Raw genomic sequence first — 11,815 nt, 5'->3', positions numbered from 1 at the left:
GTGGCTCCTGACAGGATACTGCCTGATTACTTCTGTGAAGATCCCATCACTATGTTCAGTAATTTTGTAAAAGCAAGAAAATTTGGGAACATGGTTCATGGTTTTCTGTACCCTTTTTTAAACCTAGGTCTATTTTGCGTGCACCAGATTGCACTATTTAATGTACACCATTTAAGTGTCTTTTTACATTATTTCAGTATAAAGGAAAGCAGAGATCAAAGAATTTTTACTTTCTTATTCAAACATAGTTTCCTTCTTTGTTAGAATGTTACAGAAAAGATGCGAAGGTAGAAGGAATGGAGCGTACTTTTTGGTATGAAGACACCTTTCTGTTTTTCCCTTTATAGGGATGTAAGCAGTGCTAAACCTGTAACTACTAGGCTTAGTAAACTCATTCTGTGGACTCATTTTACTTCTCTCTCTCACAGAATTCATCCCTTAGTGACGGAAGATTTTCACTACCTCGTTTTAAATGATCATACTGTTATTCAGTAGGTAGCCCACAAGAAGACCTTTGTGTCAATATGACCAGGAATGGGATTTGCACCTGTCTGTTTCTATATAATATCGTATTTAACTTACAGATCTTTTGTTAAATTGAGACTGAATGTTTATTTCAGTGCAGTCTCTCTTTTCTGCAGCTGTGCTGTATCAGGGCCTAATTCTAGGAAGTGAAGAGCACAAGGCCAAATCCCATTGAAATGACCATTATTTGTGCTTGTCAAGCACATCTAAATCTTTGTACTACTCTGTCATCTCCTGGCTGTGAAAAGAAATTTTTAAAGCTTAACCCCTTCCTCAAAATTAAACTTGTGATGTGGACTCCCCTCAACTTTGTAGAAGTTAACTTCCAGAATCAGAGTAGAAAAATTTATAGAAACATATTTTTATGTGGATTGAATGAAAACTCAAGATCATTAACCCCCGTCTGGATTTGGAGCTTTCAGGTTAGGACTACCTTGTGAAAATAACAAGCATTTGAAAAGAAAGGAATATCAGAACATAGCAGCCACCTTAAATTAGGGAGTCACTACAGTTTTTGTATGCCCAATGTGACTGTTATTCCCCACCCACCCCCCAAATAGTTAAAACATATTTAACCTAGAACTAGAACTTCCTGTAGAAAACTTAGCTAAACAAAAGTACCTGATAAAGATTCTCACCCCCAGTGCTGAATTTTCCTACATTGCAAGTTCAGTCCACACCACAAACTCGGCTTTCACATCGTATTTGGGTCCTATTTTAGGAGAGGATTCGTCAATTGGTAAACAGGTATATATTGCTAAAGCTTGGCCAATGCAAATGCCACTTCACCAACATTCATTTATTTGCATGACAAGGTCAGGTGTCTTGGGTTTTTAATTAAACCAATTCAAAAATACTCTAGTAATGTGTAGGTCTGTTGAAATGTTTGAAGTAGCTTACAATTTTACTTTTCTTGGACAGTCATGGAAAAAGTATAGTTGATACTGACTGATCATAAAATAAAAATAAATATATGTAAGTTAAAAAATAAATCGGTTTTCTAACTCCTGTATTCCATAAAAATAGGAATGTAACCTTTTATGAGGAACTGCCAAAAGAGCCATGAAAATGCCATGCTTTCTCTGTGGACACAAAATTGGTTAAGTGTAAAATAGTCATATGATCTGGGAGGACAGGGTCACTGAGATAATACCCTATGGCAAGTTAGAATGAAAATGCTAGTAATTGAAATGATATTTTTTTTTTTTTAGAAAAGAAAATGTGAAAGTCATTGATGAAATTATTACATCCAACAAATTTACATTTGAATGTGCCTTAGTTTATCTGACATCTCTTTTACCACAGATAATAATTCTACAATAGCTAAAAGTAAGTGATGTGACTTTCAGTTATATTATACAGTGTCTAAAAAATGTCCGTGTTAATGCCTGTCATACAATCACTGCTGTTAGTTTTTTTAGTAGTATTTTGAAGACCCTCGGTCACTTCCAGCCCCCATACAAGCTCCCTCCACCCCCGTCAGCGTCCTCTCCTTCTTCGCTGGTTCTTGCTCGGGGGCTTCAGGAGACTCTCTCGATATTTCACGTTTGTGTGGAACAGTCGGACCATTTCATGGTCTTTGTTATCCAATACCCTGGGCAGAAAGAGAGACGATTTCTGTGTCCTGCGAGTTTTAAAGCCCCTTCTGGGTCGTCCTTTCCCATTGATTGAGACATACCAGAGTCTCTCTGCACTAGCTTTGCGCTTGGTGCCGGCTCTGTTAGGTACAGTCCGGTAGAGATGGGACGCGTAGGTGTTATAACCCAATTCATGGATCCTCTCCACGAACTCACACTCTGCATTATAATTTTCCTGTAAAGTAAACATGACAAAGTTTAAGAAAGACTATATGGGCAACAGCTCTGTTCTACCTCAATAAGATTGGACTAAAGTCTTAAGCAAGACTCAACTCAGTTTTAGGATAAGGACAGCAACACGTGTGGTGAGAAAAACTCAGACTGGTGCTACAAAAGGCGAGCAGAAGAGAAGCGCTGAGCCTGAACTGCTGTGCAACGAGGTGCTCTCAGCAGTGTGAGCATACTCCATGGGTCAGAGACAGAAAGAGGCCAAAAAACAATTTGAAAACAACAAAATGGCGTGTGAATAGGAATGAGTAGCTCTGCTGATTGTTCAGCTGTAAATTTAATTTTTTTGTGCTTATGGACCTAAATATGCCTGTGAACTGGACAGATGATTTAATTGCTGCCTATCAACCTTTGACATCTATTAAAAAGGTAAAATACTACAGTTTAATGTAAAATGTGGCTCTTTAATTGGTATATTCATAGTTAGACACACCTGCAGTCTATTACATCCAGTTTGTTACAGATATTTGAGCAGTGAACAACACCTTTATGAAGCTTCTTTGTTCGCTTCGGTGTAACAAAATGAAAGTACACCCTGCCCACCAGTGTGCTCCTCCAAAATGCTAGGCTGCTCCTTTATCGCAGACTGTAAGGGAGAACATGCACCCATCCTGGTGCATGATCTGTCAAAATTTGCCCCTTTTCATCTGGTCCTCAACCGAGAGAAAACAGTGTGCAAAAGCCTGGCAAGAGGAACTCCTTCCTCCTCCCTGGGAGCAGTAGAAACGGTGCAAATAAAAGGACCTCCCACACTGTAGATCTTTTCTTAACTACAAAATCATCTTTGCTGAACCTGTGTGATTAAGACTTCAGTATCTAACATGTGTAAAGCACAGAGGCAGAGGGGAACTGCTACCATGGTCTTTACAGAGGTTTTTTATTGAGCATTGCCTCTGTGGAGGACATGGGAAGGGCACAGGTAGCCAGGCTGGGGCCAGAAAAGCCATAGGCTCCGTTAACAACACGCCTTTAATGCTGTTCACTCACCAGAAATGCTGATAGGCGTTTAACAAGATTTTAAAAGACTCCACATGTCTCAGCTTCACAGCTGTAAAACGGAAGTGCCCTTCCTTGCAAGGACAAGGTTTTCATACGCTGTGGTGCTGGAGCCCATGCAACTACCATGTGTAGGTAGATTTGTCCTGCTGTCTGCCTCAGTTCTGGTTGTAGGGGGTTTATCACAGAGGATAAACCTAGAGGATTATCACAATCTGCTAAGGACACAAAGGAATTCTGCAGACTCAACAAACTCATTTTATTGACATGGGAATGTCAATTCTGTAAAAAAAGCTGCAGTGGAATAGCTTTTCCTGGATCATAGAATCATAGAATCATTAAGGCTGGAAAAGACCTCTAAGATCATCGAGTCCAACCGTCAACCCAACACCACCACCCACTAAACCATGTCCCTGAGCGCCTCATCTACACGTCTTTTAAATACCTCCAGGGAGGGTGACTCAACCACTTCCCTGGGCAGCCTGTTTAACCACTCTTTCAGTAAAGAAATTTTTCCTCATTCCTGGAGGGATTGTCCCTCCAGCTCCGAAAGACAAGTCTGAAACAGTCTCTCTCAAACTTGAGCTGGAACAGCAAAAATTCTTTTTTCTGGTTGTACAGAAACCTTTCATGGCTGATATTGCTTGGCACGTGACAGCTGAACAAACTTCAGGACGGCCTGATGCTCCTCACACTGGAAAAGGAAGTCCAGGAGAAAAGGACTCTCTGGGCTATCCTACCCTAGGCTTTTCTCCGCTCCAGGAGAGGAGGTTTTTGCTCAGATTTTGTTTAGTCTTACTTTAATTCAGTTTAATTAATCTGGAGGAAAAACTTACATATTTTGAACAAGAAAGAGAGAAAGATGAGAAAGAACTTGAAAACTCATCCTTCCCATTAATTTCTTTGGGGCAGACGCTGGCTCTGAGCTGATGGAGGAGCTCCATTGAAAAAGATGCTCATTTTAATCAGAATATTAACTGGAAGCATGGAAGTGGTCAGCCTTAGCTCTGGCACAGCAGAGCTAGTATGTCCTCATTCCACTTCAGCTTCATTTTCCTTTGCCAAAATTGTTTGTGATCTGCTTCTCTGCATCAGCAAAGAACCATCATCTTTACACACAGGCCCTTTAATCAGTGTGCATCGCATGAGACACATTACAGAAGCTGGGTCACAAACCCTATCAGAACATTCTTGAGAAGGTGGAGTAAAAAACATTAAACTAGGGAGGCAACTGAGTTGATTGTGTTACCTGATTGCATTCACATGGAAAAAAAAAAGCTCACATTGCTCAAGGACTTATCATGCTATTCAAATCAACAGAATTACACATAATGACTAGCTGGAGGAAGCAAATTTCACATAGCCATATTTTACCCTCTTCAAATCTGTTTCCATACCACAGGATTCCTGGAGAAACTGCACAGTATGGCTGTTACACAGTAAGAGATTGCAAGATTGCTGGGGATGTAATCAAAGACAATGGAAGAAATTCAAGTAGGTAGATAGTGTGTATAGTATACACACTGACAAATACGCCTTAGTGTGTCCCTGAATGTGAAGAAGTCTAAGCTAAAGTATTTTATTCACTGAGGGGAAATATTGGCTGGGCTGAAAAGGCAAGACTTCCACTAATATCAGTAGAGCCCAGATTTTACTCAAATATCAGGACAAAAAATGAGGTCAAAGGAGTAGCATAAAGTGTTTATTTTCACCTTTATCCTCTTGCACCTTCTCATACTTCCTTCCCTTGCTATAGCCCTGCCTTTCAGTACCTGTAAGTTCTTTCACTGCCCAACCAAATGCTCTGTGCAAAGAAACTCCCATCAGTAGGCTGCTTTCCTGTAATGGAGATGCTCAATTGCTTCTGGATATTCTTTATCTGACACGTATATCCTCTGCCAGTGTCCAAGATCCACATCAAATATAAATATGGATAATTTTGAATAGAGATGGACGTTCTGCACCGCAAAGGCTGGCTCCTGAGGTCTTTATCAGTGCACCCAATTGCCCAGAACTTTGGCCGCGTGAAATACCTTTGCCAAATACATTCTTCTGCCTTTGGCTGTACAGGCAATACGAAAGTAAGACCACAGCTTCTTTCCACTTTTAAAAATATACTGAATGGTTGCCTGTAACAATTCCAGACAGAAATCTGTTATTACATTACTCTTTTCTCTATAAATGTTTATTTATAAGAAATCAGTGCTCCCCACTGGACCTGTTCTCCCCATAGGAAATGACAGGCGTATGCCAGCCTTAAGTAAAACTTACTGATGCATAAAGTCTGCCCCTTTTGTTCATGGCCAGGTATCTGCCAGAGAACAAGCCCTTGATGGCAACGATTCCGACATCAACAGCAGTTATTTCAAGAATACCTGGAAACAGAAACAATTATGAGATATGTTGTGGCTCCCCATCGTGTATAATTTTTTGAGATACATTTGAATGACTGCTTACCTGCAGAGTATGATTTCACAGCTACCACTAGCTCACACCAAAATCATACTGCAATCATGTGAATGAAACAAGACTATTATTTGAAACACTATAAAACAACGATGATGTGGGAATTGTTTGAGACAAGCTTGACAATAAATCCCTAGATGTCTGATTGAGATTGAACTCTTTCAAAAATGAAAAAGATCTGACACTGAACTAGAGGTTCACTTAATCCTATATGTATATAAAAAAGTTTAAATCCTCTTTAATGCTTAGGAACACAAGAGCTCTTGACTTATTGAAACCAGTCACAAAGCTGTCCCTTTCAGGACAAAGCCCTTGCTGAGGTCTCCAGAGGGTAAAACAGAGTGAGTCGGCTACATTTTAGAGCCATGTATATAATCATGAAAGGAACTTGTCATTTAGGAGGTCAATGTAGCCCTCCAGACAAGGACAATATGACTGTCTGAGCCAAATTAAAAGGGAGGAGATTTTCAGGCCATCAAAGATGGGGTCTCAAACACAAGAAGAGTGTCACAGGCGAGGCTGGCACAATACCTGCCAAGATGTTTATGTCCAGCCAAAGGTGCCATGACGCTGATGGAGGCACAAATGGCTCAGGAGATGTTGTGTCGTATGTGCAGGGCTCTCTAGCTGGCTCGCTCAAACTCTGCTCTCAGTTCTCCAGCTGTGGCCCAACAGCTCAGTACTTTCTATGAGTGTTTGGAGGCGAGAGGCGACCCTTGCACCCAAACCCATTGCTGCCTTTCGGCAGTGATAAAGCAGAGCCAGGGGCCTGTCCCCTTTGCAGAGCTGGATTGCTGGCCTGTGTCTGGGAAAGTTGGGGTGGTTTTGGTACAGCTGTTTTGAATCAGACACCGGTTCGCTGCTGAAGGATGCCTCCTCCAGGCTTTGATAGCGAGGGGGTTTTCCTCTAGGAAATAGCGGTTTTCCTTTATGGACTTCAGACAGATCCCTGAGGTCTCCCTATCTCTGTGTGCCATCACCAGCTGGGATTTACGCTTCCTGGGGTGGCGGGGCCGGGGCGGAGGCCGGGCTGTGTCCGCGGCCGGGGCTGGGCTGGGTGCGGGGGCGCCCGGAGCTCCCCCTGGGGCAGCGGCGGCGCTGAGCCCCGCTCTCCTTCCTTCTGCCGCCCTCACACAAACCCCCTCGCTCCCGACATATCCCGTTTCATCTTAATTACCGCCGATCCCCGGCACATGTCAAAGGGGACAGATGCGATTTAGCCCGTGGAAGCTCAAGCCCCCCGCGGGACACAAGCTGGGGCGGGACGAGGGAGGCGAGGGCAGCCTGCAGCCCGTCGAGGAGGGCCCGGGGACTCGGCCCCGGGGAGGTGTGAGGGCACCCGGTTGCCCAGCGGGCCGGGCCGGGCCAGGGCTGGCGTGGGAAGCCAGTGACAGGTCGGGCGGGGTGCGCAGGGCAGGTTCCCGGTCCCCGTCGGGGGGAGCTTGGGAAGGGGCTGGGGTTTGGGGCTCCCGCTCTGCCCCGCGGGGACTGATCCCCTCCGCCGCCGCCGGCCGGGTCCCCACGCCCCGCAGGATCCGCTCGGGAGACCCCTGCCCGGGCCGCGGGCAGAGGGGGCTGCCCCGTGGAGCCCGCCAGCCCCCGGGGAAGGAGCGGGAGCGGGAGCCGGAGGGTGCGAGGGCGCGGAAAGGGCGCTGCGGGGTCCGGCGGAGCCAGCGGCGCGGCTCCCGAAACGCCGAGGCGAGGTCTCGCCGAGCCCGACGAGGGAAAGGGGCGAAAACCCCGGCAGCTGGGGGTGCCCCCCGTCCCCGCCGAGGGGGCCTCAGGGCGGCTCCGGCCCCGGGGCAGCGCTGGGCAGGAGAAGAGGCGGGAGCGGCTTCGCCGCCGCCCCGTCCGGCACCGTCCCAGCACCCGCCGTCGCCTGCCCGTTGATGCTGGAGCAGGACGCAATTGGTCCGGGCGAGAGACCCCCTCCCCACGCACGCCGGCCCGGGGGAAGCGGGATGGGGAAAGGTGTGCCCGGTACTCACTGAAGACGCTGTTTTTCTCCAGGGTGCCGTTGATCTTGCCGTTGGGGTGGATCTGGAGATGGTACTTGGTGGCACAGTAGAGTTTCCTGCGCCTGGGCGCTCCCCCGAGGTGCTCGTAGACGCCGCCGCGGCCCCCCGCATCCCGGCGCGGCCGGGGGTCGCTCGGGGAGGCTCCGGCCGCCTCGGGCACCCCCGCGGCCCGCCCTGGGGACCACGGCTCCTGCAACAAACTCAGGAACAAGATCCAAATTATAACCATTGTGGCATGATGGCCGCAGCGCTTAGTCTGCTGGGGAGATGGAGGCTTGGAGCGAATGACACCAGGGGTCCCATTAAAGACGTCTTGCTAGCAGCACTCCAAAGTTGCAGAGCACACACTGGTTCGAGCCGTGAAGCATTGGCAAGTTTTTATCAGCCTCGATCTGGCCCTTTTATCTGTCTCAGATTTACTTAAATCAATAGACATCAGCAAAGGCCACCGAAGAGTCCCAGCTGTTTGTATTAGATGGAGCTGCCGTGATCAGCCTTCTCCTTGGGTTTCCAGATAGACAGACGGCATGCATGAGAGACAGAGAGGCAGAAGGGGCGGGGGGGGGGGGGAGAGGGAGAGAGAGAGAGAGAGAGAGACACCCACTGAATTTCGGCAAGAGACTGTGGGGGAAATAGTTGATCGACGGAGCATAGAAATAAAAGCAGCTTCCTGCAACAATAGCCTGATCTGCGACCAATTGATACAAAGCAGAGGAGGCAAAAGGTATCAGTCTCGTGTGAACTCCCAGAGTGCAGCGTGGATAAAATTACACAGCATCTCTCCCCGACGCACCCCGCACCCGCACACCCCCGCACGGGGGGCTGGCTGCTGCCGCTGCGGCCGCCGCCCGCCCCGCTGCCGCCCGCCGGCCCCGCGGAGAGGCGCGGTGCAAGCCGCGGACCCTCCGCCGGGCACCGCCACCCCCTGCTCAGCCCGGGGCCCGCCTGCGGCGGCCGGGGGCGGGGGGGACGGGGACGGGACGGACGGACACGACACGATGCTCGAAGCAAACATCTTCGGGAGGTGGCTTTTGAAAGTGCGCGTGTTAAAGGCAGAAGCGTAAGAAAGGGGGTGCGGGTCCTGGGTTCCCGGCAGGCTGGAAGGGGACAAGCACGCTCAACGGCTTTCACTCGGGCGTCAGGGTTTCTTCAGCATGCACCCCTCGCCCCCCCCTCCCGCTTTGTCCCCGGTGTCGAAAGCAAACAGTTATTACTAAATCAATCAGTTCACGGTTACAAATAGTACGCGCTATTTAGATAGGTCTTCCAAGATTTAGTCATTTCTAAATTAACTTAGACAAAGCAGGGCCCAGCGAGTGTTATTATATACGTCCCTGAATGCATTTGCAAGAAGTTGGAGCTAATCCTTTTTCCTAACTCTGGTGCCTGGTAAGTCTCATTAGCTATAGCAGATCTGCACTCGCTACCATGTAGCTTCACACAACTGCCTACGCTTTCAAAATATGATGGAGCTACCTATAAATAAATATAAAAGAAGGCAAAAGGTTCAACAACTCAGTGAATTACGCTGTCCCTGTGTGCTACTCAAAGGCAGCTCGTTAATTAGATTTGCATCTGAAACAGGCAGTAGGAGTTTTGGGGAAGTGTTTGAGAGATAATTAGTATTAATGTGCTCGAAGGGCACACAAATACACCTTTGAAGTGAGTCACGTCAGAATTCAAGCGTTTGACCTTGATCAATATAATTTTTTTCCAGAATCGGTGAACAAGAAGAGGTCTATAAAATATTTTTTAAAGACATTCCTATGTAGAGCAAGAGGATTTTCTTACACGTTAAAGAGATCTTAAGAGGGAAAAAAAAAAGAAAAAAGAAAAAAAGAAGCTTTGCTTTTACTAGTGGGAAAATAAGGGAAGAGACATGACCTTTTCCTAAAAGGAATGGCAGGAGGACGAAAGGATCTCGAAAGCTACTCCCTATTTTAAGCTGTGCTTAATATTTAGTAGTTCTCCAAGGCTAAAAGGCTTTTCATTATATAGTCGTCTGGAATAAAAGGAAACACATAAAAAACCCACAAGCACCCCTCTCCGCCATTACCACCCCTTCCTCCCCCTTTTCTTCTCCACAAGTTAAGCCCTAGCCTCACAAGGAGAGTTTGATCTGGGGATGATAAATGTTTGTACAATTAATTCTTTATTGCTGTTCTTCTACAATGCCACTTCCAGGCAGCCATGTAGTTCCAGAGTATTTAGTAAAAGTAAACGACTGGAAATTAAAATAATTGAAGCACTGTATCCACGTAAAAAGATGAAAACATAAACATGCAGGACCCCGATCTTGGAGTGCCTGTGGGGCGGGGGGGGGGGGGGGAGAGGGGGGGGGAGATTGTTGCTTGCGGGCCAAATCCTTCAGTCCCTTCTGAAACAAGAACCCCTCTGAAAAACCTTCCTCTCGGGGATGCCCCGCAAATCGTGTCCTACGGACTCATAACCTCTGGCGAGCTACAAGACAAAAGCGGCAGCAGAAAAATAACTCTTAACGTGCCACGAGTCTCCTGAAAGATGCTTTCACCGGCACCGCGCGAAGGCGAGATAAAACATACTTCCAGTAATTATAGAGGTCTCTTCGGAGCAAATCTCAGGTCTCGTCCCGAGCCTAGCGCTCGCCCTGTAGATGTGCCGCTGACATTTTACAATTTTGGATTTGCAGGGCATTTTTCATCGGTGCCCTGAAAAAAACCAATCCCGCAAGATCCTCTTCCCGCCCCCCCTCCCTCGCCTCCCACCGCAATAATAAACCAAAAAGACTAGTGGGTGGAAGAGTAACACGTTAATGACTTTTGCTCAAATTGCTTCCATCTTGATCACATTTTCATAATTAGCACCATCATCTACAAATCTTTCCGCCCTGGGCATCTGACACAGACAGGCTTCCCAAGCGATGTGTATTCTACTTATTAGGGAGGGGACCACTTATAGGTCTATCATTAATGGTTCCCTTTCAAATGAAATGAATACGACCTCCTCGGAAATATCAAAGGGCTGTAGCTACCTTGTCTCGCTTGGTACAACACTGAATAGCAAGCAACCTTAAGTCGTTTTGCTCTAGTCAGACATCTATACAATAAAACATAAGCCCACTCTTGTATATTTTAAGTTGTCTGGTGACCATTTTTTGAAAACAAAAAGGGTCCCTTTGATGTGGTCTAATTCTAACAGGGGGTGGGACGTCAGATGTGGTCTACCGAGTCTTTCTGGAAATATTTTTAATTATGCCCCAAAGCTCCTTGTAGCCCTAAAGTGATAATCAGAGAGCAGTTTGACTCTTACTTCACGTGGAGGGGAGAATAGGCTCTAGACCGTATGTAACCGAATTAGAATTGCAACCGATAATGGTCTATTAATTCGCTCGAAGCGTGTGATTTTAAGTGGAACGTGTTAGGTATCTATTATTCTTTATGCTGATCTTGCTAAGGGAAGATTTCTAAGCCTTCTTACAGTTAAGCCATAAAGACAGCATTTCTCCTCGCAAGTCGCTGGGTAAAAGCGAGTATTTGAGGCAGATGTTTTCATCCTCGCAGCGAGCGCGCTGTAAGTACACAAAGCACTCGTATTCTTAACTGATTACCCTCGGAGAAGGACCATATATTCGGGTAGGTACGTCTTTATGACGGAGCAAGGCATATTTCTATTTGAGTACTGCATAAATGTAAACGTGGGGAAAAAAAAAACACCAGCAAAAATTTTGAAAGCCCCCCCCCCCCCCAACTCAGAAATACTAACTTTAACCTGTAATAAACTTGTCAAAGACGCATTTTTGCAACGATCGGATCCCCGCGACCCGGGATCTGATTTTACTACGGGGTCCGACGCCTCCGCAGCCGCAGCCGCCGCGCCTGCCCCTCGCTCCTCCGGCCCCCAGCGCTGATTTACGACCGGCCCGTTACTCTAACGAGGAGGAAGTTACAATTTGTAGAGCAATAAATA

At 46.7% G+C, this 11,815-nt stretch overlaps 1 protein-coding gene across 1 annotated transcript; it reads right to left on the bottom strand.

Moving 5' to 3' along the window:
- Nucleotides 1–1,842: 1,842 nt before the first annotated feature.
- On the bottom strand, nucleotides 1,843–8,099 carry FGF3 (fibroblast growth factor 3). The gene is made up of 3 exons (XM_076343345.1): nucleotides 7,841–8,099; nucleotides 5,658–5,761; nucleotides 1,843–2,337 (listed from the first exon to the last, which is right to left on the bottom strand). The coding sequence occupies exons 1-3, from the start codon at nucleotides 8,097–8,099 to the stop codon at nucleotides 2,005–2,007; spliced, it is 696 nt and encodes a 231-aa protein (XP_076199460.1). The 3' UTR covers nucleotides 1,843–2,004.
- Between the last annotated feature and the right edge of the window lie 3,716 nt (nucleotides 8,100–11,815).

The sequence above is a fragment of the Aptenodytes patagonicus genome, chromosome 7 (assembly GCF_965638725.1).
Source record: "Aptenodytes patagonicus chromosome 7, bAptPat1.pri.cur, whole genome shotgun sequence".
Classification (NCBI taxonomy): domain Eukaryota; kingdom Metazoa; phylum Chordata; class Aves; order Sphenisciformes; family Spheniscidae; genus Aptenodytes; species Aptenodytes patagonicus.
Note: the sequence above shows the minus strand (reverse complement) of the source record. Positions and strands in the feature narration are given on the sequence as shown.

Excerpts from the sequence above, each read along its gene's own strand:
- FGF3 (XM_076343345.1), bottom strand. The coding sequence starts at position 8,099 with ATGGTTATAATTTGGATCTTGTTCCTGAGTTTGTTGCAGGAGCCGTGG. Across the intron at positions 5,762-7,840 it reads GGAGAAAAACAGCGTCTTCA|GTATTCTTGAAATAACTGCT; the intron begins GTGAGTACCGGG and ends TTCTGTTTCCAG. Across the intron at positions 2,338-5,657 it reads GGGGCAGACTTTATGCATCA|GAAAATTATAATGCAGAGTG; the intron begins GTAAGTTTTACT and ends TTTACTTTACAG.